The 17,055-nt window shown below is 38.0% G+C and overlaps 1 protein-coding gene across 1 annotated transcript in view; it reads right to left on the reverse strand.

Annotated features, from left to right (window-relative positions):
• Positions 1–17,055, reverse strand: part of LOC140230388 (tyrosine-protein kinase CSK-like) — a 123,574-nt gene that overhangs the window by 55,290 nt on the left and 51,229 nt on the right. The window contains exon 3 of the mRNA XM_072310537.1: positions 5,216–5,456. Within this exon, the coding sequence (XP_072166638.1) occupies positions 5,216–5,456 (241 nt within the window). The remainder of the gene's footprint in view (positions 1–5,215; positions 5,457–17,055) is intronic.

Genomic DNA, 17,055 nt, shown 5'->3' on the forward strand with positions numbered 1-17,055 from the left:
CTTTCAGATAATTGGAAGAGTGTGTATTCATTGCAATTATTTTTTCCTCTGGCATTTTGACATTGCCTGATTAAATTGCATCTAATGTGAATATTTTTGTATCGGTTGACTTATTCAGAAGTGTCTCGAGTGTTGTAGTTGACTGATATTTTATCGAGTGCTATAGTTGATGGTTTTGTTGGCGCACTGTGAGTTTTGTGTATCTATTACTAAATATATTATATATACATGTAACCATATAATATTGATGCAGTAATAGTAGCAATAATAGTGACTTCTTGTATAGCGCACAGGTCCACCTTTTAGTGCTCATGGCACTTCAAAGATGAAAAGATAGATACATGTACATATATGTTCAAACATGTCAACAAAGAAGAAAATGGCAAACAAAAAACAATTATATATACCAAATAAAGAATACAATTTGTACAACATATAATAAATGAATAATACAATATTGTTCCGAACATTAATTTGACAGCAATTACTGTCCTAAGTGTGAGAGGAACAGATACGTTTTATATAGTATATGTATGAGATATGTACTACTGAATCATGTGTGTTACATGCCCTAGGTGGCGTATAGGTGAAACTAGCACAAAATTCTGTATGAGGTTCAACATATATTATATTGATAATTTCACCCTTTGAGAAGTCTTTATAATTATTATACTGGGCAACATACTTAACCTTGGCGTGTTACTAGTATAGATACTACATATGACATTTTCCTCACCCTCTTCCTCTTTATTTTCTTTTTTTTTCTTTCCTCCTTTCTTTCTTCCTTCCCTTCATTCCTACTTTTTTGCTCTTCTCTCTTTTCACTCTATGTAACATACGAGCACATCGCAAATTGTATCACTTCATTGCCATTATGACGCTTCTGTGTGAGGTCATCGCTATGATGACGTAACAATCATAAGCGCGCAACTCAGCAAGTGTAATGTATCCTTCCCAACTTGGGTCTGATCCGAATCAATCCCAACTTTGGGTTCAATTCCTAGCTCTGTATCATTCCCAAATTGCTTAATAGTGAAACAGTTCCTAACTATTTGGGAATGATCGATCCCACAACTGCCCCCGAGATCAACTGAATTGAACTTAGGATTGATCCCAGAGCTTGGAGAAACAGGCCCCAGTTTTGACCTTTGATTTCTACTTCAGTTTACACAGGAACAAGTACATTGCAGTAATATTGCCAGTCACATCATATTTTGTGGATGTGATAATAATATGTAAGTACTCACCTGTTAATTCAATTCAATTCAATTCAATTCAATTCAATTCAATTCAATTCATTTATTTCATTCTCATTTTTCTTCCAACAAAACATACACAAAGTAAATCAGGAATTCAATCATAAGCATATATACATTACAAAGTAAGAAAAATAAACAATAGTCAACAAACTAATAAAGATAAATTAAAAATACAAAGTGATGTTTAGAGGGGGAAAAAGAGAGGTGAGAGGTCCACTAAAAAGTGATGCTTGTAGATTGTGGACTACTCAAGAATTTTTTTTCAAAAATACTTGTATTGCAATTACAAGACATAACACAAAAATAATTAAGACAAAATGGAACAAACAACAGAGACACGACATCATGACATGACATAAATGAGGGGATATGATTGAAAGGAATAGGACAAAAACAAAATTAAAGGAAGAAATGAAAGAAAGAATGAGGGAGAATGTCTATACACTGAACAGGAGAAATGGAAGAGGGGATTGAGGAAGTACTTTGGACAGCTGGGAACCACTTTAGCAGGAACCCTGCTTAAGTGCAACGAAGCGTCATGTAACAAATTTTTCATGTGTTATTTCCACCACTTAATAGTCAGAACCATGAACCGCTTTATTGGGACAAATTTGGCTGAAACACTTCCACTGTTTTCATTAATGTCTAAAAATGATAAGTAAATCTTCCAACCAATTCCCGAGAGATTATGCCACCTGCAATGTAAACATTTGCCGTTAGGCAGTGAGATGTAGTACAGTAGAGGCGGTCAATCTTATCGAGCATTGTCTGTTTCTACTCATGCACTCATACACCCTACCACCCCTTCGATTCAGTGCAATGCGGAGAGTCACCTTCCTCACATGCAGCTCATACTCTTAATACTTATCCCTGTTCATGCATAGTATGCATTCAGTGCATGTGTCTGAGTGTGACAGCTCAACAAGGGGGCATGAATATAAATATGAGAAAATGGGTTCGTATGATCGTCCTAATCAGTGTCGTCGTAGTGTGAAGGTTGTTAACATGTAAAACAGTGTGTGTAGAAGTTAGCATAGCTGCCTCTTTCTATGCATTACAAGGAAGGCATTGTGACTTTACGTAAAACTCTAAAAAAGAGGATATTTTGTGGATCAAATGAATGAAAGTTTGTTCCGATGATGCATTTGCCAAAATTATGAGACTGCTGTGTCTTTTCTTATTGCCATTTTGTGTCTGCATGCCGTAGCGCGCGTATATACTCGTTGCTGTGGTTGTTGGCGGGTTCGATAGAACTGTGCATGGTTTAGTGTAATGCCAACATACTGGGCTTCATGTTGTGTGGTTCGCACAGGCCAATAACAGCCAATGCTTAAACAGGAGAAAAACTTATCTCCCGACCCCTCCAGATTACGCGGGGAGCTTTGTAATACCATATGTGTCCACTACACTTACTCTTCCACTTTAATTTCATATATAAAACGAATCATAAAAGCACTTGGTTGCAGATAAATCAATGATTTTAGTAGCACATGTCGGGTGGCTAAAGAAATCAGCGTTTCGAGAAAACAGCCTTCAAAGTTTTCTTTCGACGCTATCATGATCAAGGGGAGGCAAGACAGTTTTCACCTCATGACAATATAAGGTATGCTCCTGGCAACTTCCGATGTTCATTCAAGCTTAGCGCCAGTGGTCTATGCATGACCAATCAGTAACCAGGATGCCACCCACTGACCAACAAGATCATTCCCTCGTTGCTATGGGCGGAGTCTAGCTGCCGCGCTAAATCCAAATCTTTGGACACATTCTGTTCCATTGAAACTCGGGAAATCATGACCCAGAACAAGGCAAGTGCCAAAGTGTGTCTCGCCCATTCGCGTAGAAGAAATTGTTTTTCTAACCCCTGGAAGTTCATTGACCCGCCTATGACCTTTGACCTTGTAGTGACCTTCAGCTCCCAAGGACATAGGGATCAAAAGTTATGACCCATAATTGAAATGCACGGTAAAACATATCATTGGGCCCGAAGAGTTTGTTGACCCCTGTCTGCGACCTTTGACCTTGTAATGAACTTCAACTCCCCAAGGGACATCTACCATCCAAGTTTGGTCACAAACGGACATAGGGAACAAAATTTATGAGCCATAATCGAAACGCGCCGTAAAAACTTAACATTGGGCCCTAAAAGTTTGTTGACCCCTGTCTGTGACCTCTGACCTTATGGTGACTTTCAACTCCCAAAGGAACATATACCATCCAAGTTTGGTCACAAACAGACATATACATCAAAAGTTATGAGCCATAATCGAAATGCGCTGTAAAAACTTAACATTGGGCCCTAAAGTTCATTGACCCCTGCCTCTGACCTTTGACCTTGAGGTGGACTTCATGTTTGGTTAAATGTGTAACTTTGCATAACCACTCTTCCCTCCAAGTTTGATTTAAATTGAAGTTGTCAGTAAAGAGTTATTCAAGCTTATGTAGCGTTACGGAGAGGACGGACGGACAGACCCCGCAGGCGATCCCTTAGTCTCCCCGCATCTCCGGTGGGCTCGACAAAAAATTGGAGAAATGATTTCCCGAGATAGATTCCAGTTTTTTTGACGATTCCTACAGGAGCCTTAATAGCGCTCTTCACATAACTTCATAAGCACAGCCTACATTCCAGGTATCTTGTAGGCGCTATGCTACACACGCATGAGTGCTGTACAGTGTATACACCATGTGTATGTTCATTGGTTGTACACACAAGTGTAGGCCTACTTGTCGTCTGCTACTCAGTACAAATTCAGGCACGCACATGCGGGCGCTTGTAATCAGTATGTGAGTTGTGCACCTCTTACGTTGTGACATTTAGGCTTGTCAACTCATTAGCATAATTCACACCAATAAAGGCTCATTTTCAATTTGAAATTGCAGACTCAATTGCAATGAAATTCCATCTTTATTTACACAGCTTTGTCTTTTGGAATTAGAAGAACAACATGTACAGTCTCCTTGAGTGTACCATTTTTATGATACACGGTAATTCCAATCTGTAAATCCTTTCATAGTGGTTGCCGCAAAGTTTAAAATACCCCTTCTATTCCACAATAAGAGGTGACTCAATGCACTGAACAGACCTTCTTCACTGCAAATCCTCTTCCCCCTATTCAGACACATGTCATTTTATACCAAAACTCGATAACAAAACGACGTATGAAGAATCATCGTATAGCCAACAGACCGTTCAGACACTAATTTTGACCGTTCTGGGAAACGTTGTACATATATATATGCAGGTTCCCACTGCGCATGCTGTTATAGTCATGAGTGACAGCTGTGGGGTCACCTTTCGTGCACGCTCCCATTAAGCCCCACCCAGTTATACCGTTCTATGGTCGCCATACGTTCAGACGCACACAGAACGCTGATTCATTATCGAGTTCTAGTTCAAAACGATGGTCTGATCGTCATTTCACTATACGTCATTTCATTGTACATCATTTCGTTAGTCTTCATCTACGTCTTCAGACGTATAAATTCATCGTATAGCTATACCGTTTTGGTATAGCTACCATTCTAGTATTATTTTTTTTTTTGTTGCGTCTGAATGCCCTGCTTTTCTCAAAACCAGATTTCTTATACATACTTCATTTATCACTTTCCTTGGGTGGATTATGAACATCCAATTGTGATGAGTTATCTATCAATGTAAAATGAAGTAGCTCCTCTTTCAAACTTCAATTTGAACTATTGTACAGGCACTCACTTTTTGTGGGCTACATCGCACAGCAACACATACGATGTAACAGTCTGTATGTAACACTAAAAAATTCTGCTAGGAAGCCACAATAATCACCAGATTTGCAAATGGCTTTCCAATTCTGGAAAAATACTCATTGTCACTGACTTTACCTAGAGAAGTCAGTGTGGTAGTGTTTGGAATGGAGTGTACTCTGTGTTCTTATCACGACAGCAAAAAAGAAGATACACGTACAAGGACATGAGTTGCATACCTGTACAAGCGCCCTCAGGTTGGGAAAGTAGACATCTTCATCAATTGTAAGGACCTGGCTAGTCCCATTACCACTGGTAGTGGTGATGATATGGTAGTGCTCAACACGGCCCGAGATACAGACACAGAGTGTGAAGTCGCCAGGGTAATGAGTACTCTCCCTGACGAGGAAAAGGCCATCTTGCCATGGTTTCAGCAGCTGCTCTGCCCTCTCTCGAGTGATCTTCCCATGTAGCCATGGACTGCCAGAGGTTGACATGGTGGGAAGTACAAAGGAGTGGACAGTTTTAATGTACACAGTTTGTATCGATGGACACACTGCAGAATATTCAAAGCAGAGTAATATGGGAGTACATGTAACTACGAGCCATGACAAGCATCATTTGACAAATTACTATTCAAGTACCCAGTATCAATTGACATAATGTACTCCACTTGGTTGAAGCACAAACTATGTTTAAAAAAAAAAAGTTCCAATGCTTATATTTACAAGTTAACTGTGTAGGCAATCCAGTTAGATGGGTAGCAATTTTCCAGACAAGCCTCATTTACATACAATTGTACATGTACAAGTATTCTCACAGTTTCCTGCAGAAAGTCTTATCAGGTGAAAAAACTTTGTACTATGGTTTTTGAAAAAAAAGTGTGTGGTGCTGGGAGAATTAAGATAGCACTTAGGTTTATGTACGATTGATTCCCCGCATTGCTACAAGTAGATGCATTGATACAGGCCATGTAATCCCTTACATGTAACTTGCACCAGCACCACACACTCCTCCCAAACTACAATACACACACAGTGACATATTATATGCTTGTACGAATCTCTATGCCTACATTTATCAACTCACTTTTGGTGTAGAAAAATAGAGATGGGCTATAGAGGGTGACATTTTCAGAACATGCTCACCATACCTTAGTTGAATAATTAATGCATACTGACACCATAGTCAGAAAAACTAGAAATGTCGCTATGGCGACCGGTATGCCTCCGCCATAACGCATGGTTCTCCTAATAGGTCTATAGTAGAATGTCTTGACAATGTGTGATGACAGTTTCACATAACTGGCAAAATATCAAAATGACAGGTTTGTCACAAATGTGTTGAATGTTCACTTTCCTTGAACTAGGTTTACTTGGCTGAATACTGTCTAAGAGTGCAAGTGTTTGGGGATGTGAGGATTTTTATTTGACTTTTGACCCTTTTATAAGTTTATGCACTGAGTAATTTTTCAATGTAAAGAAAAAGTGTAATTTCAGTTTTAAATATAGGGTGGGGTTTTTTTTGCATTCGAATTAATGAAAAGGCGTTTAAATTCAAGCGATTCTGGTCACTGCTCTCCTCTCGCGGTTCATCTTTAATTCTTTGAGCATTCAATTTCATTTCATGTCATTCCTTTCAGACTCTATTTCATTCAATTTAGAGAGAAATTCATTAAATTTCACAACTCAAAGTTGGCATTCAATTTCAATGTGCCAGCTGGATAGACGTTCAAATTCGTGCCAAATACCAGTTTCACTTTCATTTATAGGAACACAATTTCGCATTATGAATTTTGATTCCATTCCTTAGTTCCCCGTGTCCATATCATAAGTTGCCGCAATCGGATCAGCTGTGACAGACCTACTTAGCCACTTGAAGGGTTATATTGCCAGTTTTGCTGGTTGTAAATTCTGTCCGTATTCAAGATGTTCACGCATACTCTGTAATGTAGCAGCGGCTAAAATTGTGTAAAGGGGGGGGGGGTTATACGAGTTATTAGCTACTGGTATGAGTCAAAAATCACATTTCACAATATATTAATTTTGCATATATATTCAACAGCTGAGTATCTACAAAGAATAAAAGCAAAAACAAACTAGAAATGTCGCTACGGCGACTGGTGTATGCCTCCGCCATTATACATGGTTCTCCTAATAGGTCTATAGTACAATGTCTTGACAATGTGTGATGACAGTTTCACACAATTGGCAAAATATTAAAATGACAGGTTTGCCACAAATGTGCTGAATGTTCACTTTCCTAGAACTAGGTTCAATTGGATGAATGATTAAAACGTCAGAGTGCAGGTATTTGGGGGAACTGATGATTTTCACTTGACTTTTGACCCTTTTACAAGTTTATGCATTGAGTAATTTTCAAGGTATTGAGAAAAAGTATAATTTCAGTATCAAATGGTAAAATAGTATTATCGAAACCTGGCCTTTGACCTTTGACCCCACAGTTCCAAAGAGAATTACTGTTAGGTAGAACATGCATAAATATGTAAGTTTCATGACAATACCTTGAGTTATTTTTGAGATATGGAAGAAAAAGTGCAATTTAGCACTTTCACTTGACCTTTGACCTTTTGACCTTTGACCTTTTGGCAAGAAACTTCCCACAGAATATATATTGGGTTATACATGCATACATCAAGTTTTAAAAACATCCTTCAGGCACTGCATAAATATAAGGAAAGTAGTTATATTTTGAGGAGTTGACCTTGACCTTTGACCCCTGACCTTTGACCCATGACCCCCAACTTCCCTAGATAATCACTGCCCATCGGTACAAGCATATATACTAAGTTCCATGAAGATACCTTGAACCATTTGCGAGATATGGAGAAAAACATGAAATTTCAATTTTTTTTTCACAAAATAACCTGTGACCTTTGACCTTTGACCCTGTGACCCTAAAATCCACACAAAGTATCATCCCCCAAGGATATACCCTCATACCAAGTTTGATGCAAAACCACCACACGGTTCTTGAGATATCGACAAAAACAAAACGGGACGGACGGACGTACGGACGTACGGACGTACGGACGGACGGACGACCCGAAAACATAATGCCTCCGGCCACTTCGTTGGCGGAGGCATAAAAAGACTGCCCATACTTTGTAATTGTTTGCCTTTCATGAATTTAAATCCCTTAATGCTCTCCACAGCGGTGCTGATGCGAATTTGAATGCGTTGCACTTGCATACAATTGTAATTTGAATGCCCTTTCTACACGCTTGTGTGAGAAACTCATGAAATCGCATGCTGATGAAATTAAATTGAATGAACTAGTTATGTTTTTGAAAGTTGGTCTCAGCGATCAATCAAATTAACTTGAATGACTGCATTGTTAAATCGAATGCAAATCTGATAAAATTGGGCGGGAAAACCTGTAGTAAAATTATAAAACTTTCACTTGACCTTTGACACTTGACATTATGGCAAGAAACTTTCCAGAGGATCTCTATTAGGTAATACATTTATAGTTTCAAGAAAAATCCGGCAGGCATTGCATAATATAAGGGAAATAGTAAAATTTTGAAGAGTTGACCTTGAACTTTGACCCCCCCCCCGACCTTTAACCCATGACCCCCTAAATTCCCTAGATAATTACTGCCAGTCAGTACATGCATAAGTTCCATGAAGATACCTTGAACCATTTGCAAGATATGGAAAAAAAAGTAAGGGGACGAGGGGACAAGTCCCAGTGAGCGTTCACATCATAGTTTTCGAGGAGAAAGTCCCACGGCGTGGGAGGTGAGAGATATCTTTTGCTGGCTCCACTAGTGCCACTTTCTGGCCTAAGCACAAGGAGTACTCCGTACTTCTTACAATTTAATTTAGAATACACATCAATTTTGTCACACTTTCACTAATACAATCAGTATTATTCGTTAATGACTCCTTGGCACAGGATATTTAAATGGCATGGGATGGTATGGTACCAACAGTGCTTACTAGATTTGTTACGCAAAAAGTTTATGATGTGCCCAGAGACTGTCACATTGGCTTTTAAGGACGTTCCTCAGTTTGTGTTTGTGCGCATCCTAGCTGCGCAGGTTGGCAGTGACGTAACAAAGAGCGTAGAAGCGCACGCACGAGTGATGAGCTGTGCTAGCTGAGCTGAGCAGAGGCTAGTAGATCGAGCTAGAGTGTGGTACGTACGGATACCGGACAGCTTCCCACCAGGCCGCGCTGGGCGGCCTCGCTCCGCTCGCGTGCCGACTGTACGCGTTACAATCTGTACGTACTACGCAACCATGGCTATGGTATAGCACAACACTGATCGACGGAATCGGGAAGCTTGGAAGTGGAACTGAGCTGTTTCCATTTTCAATCCATAAGATCTGTTTTGTGACATGCAGTTCATTATCTGTTCATCAACATGGTCAAGTTGAGTGCTGAGGTACCTAGGGCCTACAGGCCCAAGTCGGGGACTACTAGTCTACTAAGACTACACACGTTAGTAGGTGTTAAAACAACAACAACAACAAAACAAAATGACACACATTTCATCTTTAGGTCTAACAACTAAAACAATCTGAGTAGGCTATCTCTGTTAAATTCTAAATTAGACCTAAACTTGTCATTACTAATACAAAATATTGCTGGTTTTTTTATGCCTCCGCCACAAAGTGGTGCCGGAGGCATTATGTTTTCGGGTTGTCCGTCCGTCCTTCCGTCCGTCCGTCCGTCACTATTTTCACCATATCTATGCAATGCCTGAAGACATTTTCTTGAAACTTAGTGTATACGTGTATTACCCAATTAAGATTCTGTGGTGAAAGTTTGGGTCATGAGGTCAAAGGTCAAAGGTCAAAAGGTCAAGTAAAAATATTAAGACTTCACTTTTCTCTCTGTACCTTGGAAATAGTTCAAGGTATCTTCATGGAACATAGATATATACATGTACTGACTGGCAGTGATTATCTAGAGAATTTAGGGTTCATGGGGTCAAAGATCAGGGGTCAAAGGTCAAGGGCAACACTTAAAAATTTTACTATTTCACTCATGTTTATGCAATGCCAGCAGGATTTTTTTTTTTTTTTTTACATTTGGTGTATGGATGTATAACCTAATAAAAATAGAGATTCTCTTGAAGGTTTTTTTTTTTCTTTTTTTTTTTTTTGCCTCAAAGGTCAAAAGGTCAAAGATCAAGTGGAAGTGCTGAACTAACTTTTTCCTCCATATCTCGGAAGTGGCTCAAGTTATCTTGAAATTAACTACATATTTATGCATGTTCTGCCTGACAGTGATTATTTTATGAATTTTAGGGTCAAAGGCCAGATGAAAATGGTAACAATTTACTAGACTATTCAATTCTGGATACAGAAATTGCACTTTTTCTCCATAACTTGAAAATTACTCAATGCATTTTTATAAATTTGTATGAATGGGTCAAAGTCAAGTTAAAGTCCTTAAATCCCCAAATACATGCTCTCCTATTCATCCAGTTAAACCTAGGTCAAGGAAGGTGAACATTCAACACTTTTTTGACAAACTTGTCATTTTAATATTTTGCCAATTTTGTGAAAATGTAATCACACATTGTCCACATGCACTATCTAGACCTATTAGGAGAATCATGCATTATGGCGGAGGCATATACCAGTCGACATAGCGACATTTCTAGTTTAATTTTAGGTTACAAAATAAAAGTTCATGAAAGTGCGTGTATTACCAAACATGTATTCATCACTTTCAGCATTCAGATATTAATATCTGATTTCTAAATCTGGTGTAACAAAAGGAGAATTAAAGAATCTTTTACTTTTCGGGGGGGGGGGGGTACTCAAGGTTCATCTCCATAGTTCACAACACGCACTTTACCAACCACTGCAACAACCAACACATGAAATCTACAATCAATGTTATTATATTAAGATTTGTTTTTCCTTTGGAGGACCGTCAGACTAATGCCAACACTCCCATACATTTATTCTTCTTCCTCCATTATCATTTTCTGTACATGGTTACAGCAAGTAAAATAAACGAACAAACAAGCATGTCAATGTGGAGTTTTCCACGCTTGCGTCCACATAATGTCATTATGGCTGTGTAAGGGAAATAATAACAACTAGAAATGTCGCTATGGCAACTGATGCCTCCGCCATAATGCATGATTCTCCCAATAGGTCTATAGTATAATGTCTTCACAATGTGAGACAACAGTTTCACATAACTGGCAAAATATTGAAATGACAGGTTTGTCAGAAATATCTTGAATGTTCACTTTCCTTGAACTACTAATTTGCTATGATTGTCTATTAAGGAGTGCAGGTACATGTATTTGGGGAATTGAGGACTTTTACTTGACTTCTGACTGACCCTTTTATAAGTTTATGCATTGAGTAATTTTCAAGGTATAAAGAAAGAGTGTAATTACAGTATAAAATAGTTTTTTTTTATTTAAACCTGGCCTTGACCCTTAACCTTTGACCTTTAACCTTCTGGCAGGAAATTTCCGAGAGAATCTCCATTAGGTAATATATGTATATTAAGTTTTAAAAATAATAATGCAAGCATTGCAAATACTAGTAATATGAGGGAAATAGTAAAATTTTGACGAGTTGACCTTGACCTTTGACCTCTGACTATTGACCCATGACCCCTAAATTCCCTAGATAATCCCTGCCAGCCAGTACATGTGTATGTACCAAGTTCCATGAAGATACATCGAACCATTTGTGAGGAAAGTGAAATTGTAACATTTTCACCTAATCTTTGACCTTTTGACCTTTGACCTTATGACATGAAACTCTCTGGAGAATCTTTATGCAGTAGTACATGTCTACACTAAGTTTCAAGAAAACACCTTTGGGCATTGCATGGATATGGGGAAATAGCAACATTTTTAGCATTTGACCTTGACCTTTTGACCTTTGACCTCTTGCCAATGTCACAAAAATCTACTCAACTAATTACCGTATCATACATCATCCTTGGACCAAGTTTGGTGAAAGCTGCTTCATCCAGTTTTGAGTTATCACGTAAAAAGATAAATTTTAGGATTTGACCTTGATCTTCGACCTTTGACCTCTGTCCGATTTCACTCAAAAATTAATCAAGTAATTGTCCCACCATACATCATCCTTGGACAAAGTTTGCTGAAATTTGCTTGATCCAGTCTTGAGTTATCGCGTAAACAGATACAATTTCATGATTTGACCTTGACCTTTGACCTTTGGCCGATTTAACCCAATATCTAATCAAGTAATTGCCCCATCATACTTTATACTTGGAATAAGTTTGGTAAAATTCCAGTCAATATTACTCAAGTTATCGTGTAAACGAATGCGGACGGACGTACAGACAGACGGACAACCCGAAAACAATGCCTCCGGCACTACTTCGTGGCGGAGGCATAAAAACACACATGGACCTTCCTTTCTGAATATTTTTCCATCATATCACTGAAATATGTGACACACTTTTTGTTTGTTTTTTGTTTTTGAAAAGAAAAAGAAAAAGAAAATGGGATTTTGAGTGAACCACATGAGATTCATGCATCCTAGCAGGGTACATACATCCCTGCATTGGTTCCTGACCAGATTATTTCGGGGTCTTACGATGATTTCTGTCGCAAGGAGGCTCTGCTAGCACAAAAGTGAGCGCATGAACCCCCCATTTTTACAATTGTTCTGCATTAATTTACCCTTCTACAATTTGATAAAGTTTCGTAAAAATGACATGGGTTTTGCATGTATACACAGCATGACATTCATGAACCCCACCTAATCAGGGCACCCACGATAGGTTTATAACCAGATTTTGGGGTCCTAGGATGAGTACAATCATATGGGGGTGCTGCCAGCACAAAAACTAGCACATGAACCCCCACTTTTTATTGTTTTTTCTGCAATTAGTAAGCCTTCTTCTACAATTTAGTCAAGTTTCGTGAAAATGACATGGGTTTTGAATGTACAGCGTGAGATTTATGAACGCACCCTGCCAGAGCATCCCTGCATAGGTTCCTGACCAGATTCTGGGGACTTACGATGATATATGTCGCATGGGGGCGCTGCTAGTACAAAAACTAGCACATGAACCCCCACTTTTTATTGTTTTTCTGGAATTAGTAGGCCTTCTTCTACAATTTGGTCAAGTTTAGTGAAAATGACATGGGTTTTGAATGTACAGCATAAGTTTTATGAACCCACCCTGTCAGGGCATCCCTGCATAGGTTCCTGACCAGATTTTGGGGACTTACGATGATATTTGTCACATGGGGGCACTGCTAGCACAAAAACGAGCACATGAACCCCCACTTTTAATTGTTTTTCTGGAATAAGTAAGCATTTAAATATTTATTTGTTTGTATTGATGGCAATAGCTCCACGTTTCTAAGAATTACCTCAGGAGTCCCCCAGGGATCTATTCTAGGCCCTTTATTATTTTTATTGTACATAAATGATATACAAAATGTTAGTAGTAATTTGAGTTCAGTTACTTTTGCAGATGATACAAATGTATTTATATCTGGTAGAAACGCCACCCAAATAACATCTATCATAACAACTGAAATACCCAAACTTGAACAATGGTTTTTATCAAATAAGCTGTTGGTTAATATGAAGAAAACAAATTAAAAATAAGAGAATTGCAGATGATATAGCTGATGTTGTTATAAATAATCAAAAGGTAGTGCGAGTGTCTTGTACATCATTTCTTGGTGTTATGTTAGATGAACATCTTAATTGGGCGCCCCATATAGATGATGTTTTGCATAAAATATCCTATGCAACAGGTGTGATTTATAGGATAAGACATCTGTTATCATTGAGGATTTTATTGTATATTTATAACGCCACTATATTGCCACATTTAATATATTGTACAATGATCTGGGGCCAATGTGCAAAATCTCTTTTAAATCGTGTGTTCACACTTCAGAAAAGGTCAATTCTCACCCTTCAACACCTTCCCAACCTCTGTTTAAAAAGCTCCAGCTTCTTACTGTATTTGATATATATGTAAATTACAAACAGCCTCTATATGTATACTCATAAGTTGTTACCCTCTGTCTTTGATGATATGTTCAAATATACAAGAGATATTTATATAATATTGACTGGCCTCGAGGGAGATACCAGAAATATTGCCCAAACTGAAAGAATATTGCCCGAGTCGAAGACGAGGGCAATATTCTTTCAGTGCGGGCAATATCTATCTGGTATCTCCCTCAAGGCCAGTCAATATCATAATTATTACCTATCCCCTAGGTAAATTAAGAAAATATGTGAATACAGCTATACACTATGATATAGATCAAGCCACATTTGACTACCTGTAGATCATCACCAACATGTCGAATAATTGAAAAATTGTTCATCAATGTATATCATTCAACTCCAACTTCAAAGATACATATGTAGTTGTAACAGGCGAACTTCAAACATCTGAACGCTTTTACACTTTATTTTTGCTTCTGTTTCAATTTGGAGAGTTGTAATAACTGATGGTCACTGTGCAGTTTGTCATTGTTTGACGCGTCGTGCTGCTGGAACTAGTGGAAGTGGTCGACCTTGTATGAGTTGATTTATCGGCGTTCTTCTGCGGTGCGTGTAATCGACACGCAGCGAATTCCTTGAATGTTTTCTCTTCGCGGTCGATTGGAATGTTTACATGAGGTGGGAAGAGAAGGAGTGGAATCTCTCTTCCCATCTCCCTGTTTTACAGTGCACTCCCGTTATAACGAACACGCGGTTATAACAAAAATCTGGTTATAACAAAGTAAAAATTTGGGCTGCAATGTCATACACTCTATGTATTTCTATCGTTTATTTGTTCGGTTATAACAAAATTCCGATATGACGAAAGAATAACTGCCGGTCCCGAGGATTTCGTTATAACGGGAGCCCACTGTATATGTAAAACCCCGGATGCTCGTAATATCCTCTAATATCGCCCGCTGAACTCCCGACCCTGCAAAATAACAACTGTAATTGCCTCGCAAAACTACCTCGTATAGGTAATAATCATTTATATAACACTAGACAAACTGGTAACTTATATTTACCTCTTCTGAGATATGTTACATCGCAAAGACCTGTTAAATATCAAGGAGTACATGTTTGGAATTCTGTGCCTGATGAAATGAAGTAATGTTCTTCCCTTACCTCTTTTAAACGTAGATATAAAATATATTTGTTGAATAATTATAATTGAAATTTCTGCAGAAATTTGATCTGAAAACGTTCATTTAATGTTTGCAATGTGTATTTTTTTAAACATATTTTTCACTCGTAGTTTGCCTGTTTTTATTTTTCTTGTTTTTTAATCGTCTTTTTCCCTCCATTTAAGTGTATCTTATAATGTACCAAAAAAAAAATCTCAAGTGGGAGTCCAGCCGTAGAAAGGCCAATGGCCTCTGCTGGCTCCTCCATTTTCTCTCTTAGAATTTCCTCTTTGTTTTTCTAAATCTTTTTTTTTTTCTTCTTCATTGTGCTTGTTTTTCTTGTACATGTATACTGTTACCGAATGTAATGTTATTATCTTCACCTTGTTCTTTGTCACATGTATTATAATGAGAATTTGGAAATAAATGAAATGAAATGAATTCTTCTACAATTTGGTCAAGTTTCGTGAAAATGACATGGGATTTGAATGTACAGCATAAGTTTTATGAACCTTGTCCTTTAGCTCACCCCTAACAGAAAACGTAGATGAGAATTATTTAAGAGATTTCGGTGTTTTCTGCCGCGTGAGGGCGCTGCTTGCTCAAGAATGAGAGTGTAAACCCTAACTTTAAAACCTTTTCCTCGTTTTGGGTACCCTTTTCTGCAATTCTTGCAAATTTGGTGAAAATATTGTGGATTTTGAAAGAATTATGGTTATTTAAGTTTGTCATTGCAGATTTTTTTGCCAATCATGGTCTTGATCCTGTAACGTTATCATTTTGGTACAGGATGGCAGATTAGTCATATTCTTCAAAGTCCCGTAGAAGAAAAACAAGCACATGAACCTATGGTTTTATTTACATATTTTGGCTTGGGATGGGTCAAAGTTACAGTATGGAAAGTTTGAAGAAAATGACATGGACTTCACTTTAACTGAGGAATGTCCTTAAACAGCAGGCATAACCCCTCACCCCACCCCACTCCCAAAAAAAATCTTAGCAAAAAACAAACAAACAAACCTAGGAACAGCATTCTTTGAGGTGTGAGTTTTCTTCCATTTTGTTTCCCTCTACAAATGAAAATTGCAAGATCGCAGCTGTTGATCAGAAAAAGAAAAAAACAGGAATTCGAACCTGTCACCTATAATGCTTTCCAGGCAGCGACACTACCAACAGCCTATCCCTGGTTGCCGGCAGTGACACAATGAACTTGAAACAAATACCAAAGCTCCTACATTCCAACATTGCTATGTTCAGTAGTCCAAGATGGACAAGGCATTTTAAATGAAAACAAGAGATTATTAAGCATAGGGTTAAATGTTGAGGTCTGAGTATTATATAAGACTGTCTCCCTCTACAAATGAAATTTGTAAGATAGCAAACTGCTGACAGGTTCGAATCCCACTGGTTCCTATTATTCCAACATGTTTGTTAAAAATTATATATCAGCAGATTGCCATCTTACAAATTCTTCTACATCATTCTACAATCTGGAATCATAAAAAATGAATGGAAAATTGTGTTCTCATCAGTTTTTCAAGAACAATTTTTTGTACTTTGATGGTGCATTTAGGTTTGTCTCGGAGGCCTCTTTTTTTCAAATCCTTTATACACTTCAATTTCAACTTAATATCCTTTGAAAGGATGATGCTACTACTTTGAAAGTTAGCATAAGTCATGGATAGAATATGATAATGAAGAAAGCTCAATTTCAGTTTAATCTGATAATCCCTTTATTGTTGTTTCTATGGAGTTTTACATCCTGTTTTGTACCATTCATTATACAGAGCACAGCTTGGTAAGATCGAATGCTTGAATAGGTCCTACCCTTTAGAGCCTTTTCTCAGTACACAGTTTTTCAGAGTGTGTGCTTTCTCTCCTATTTTTAGATAGGAGAATCCATATGAATTCAATTATACATCATTTTAAAGCTTTTTCTGTGTTTTTTTACTCT

The sequence above is a fragment of the Diadema setosum genome, chromosome 7 (genome assembly GCF_964275005.1).
Source record: "Diadema setosum chromosome 7, eeDiaSeto1, whole genome shotgun sequence".
NCBI lineage: Eukaryota > Metazoa > Echinodermata > Echinoidea > Diadematoida > Diadematidae > Diadema > Diadema setosum.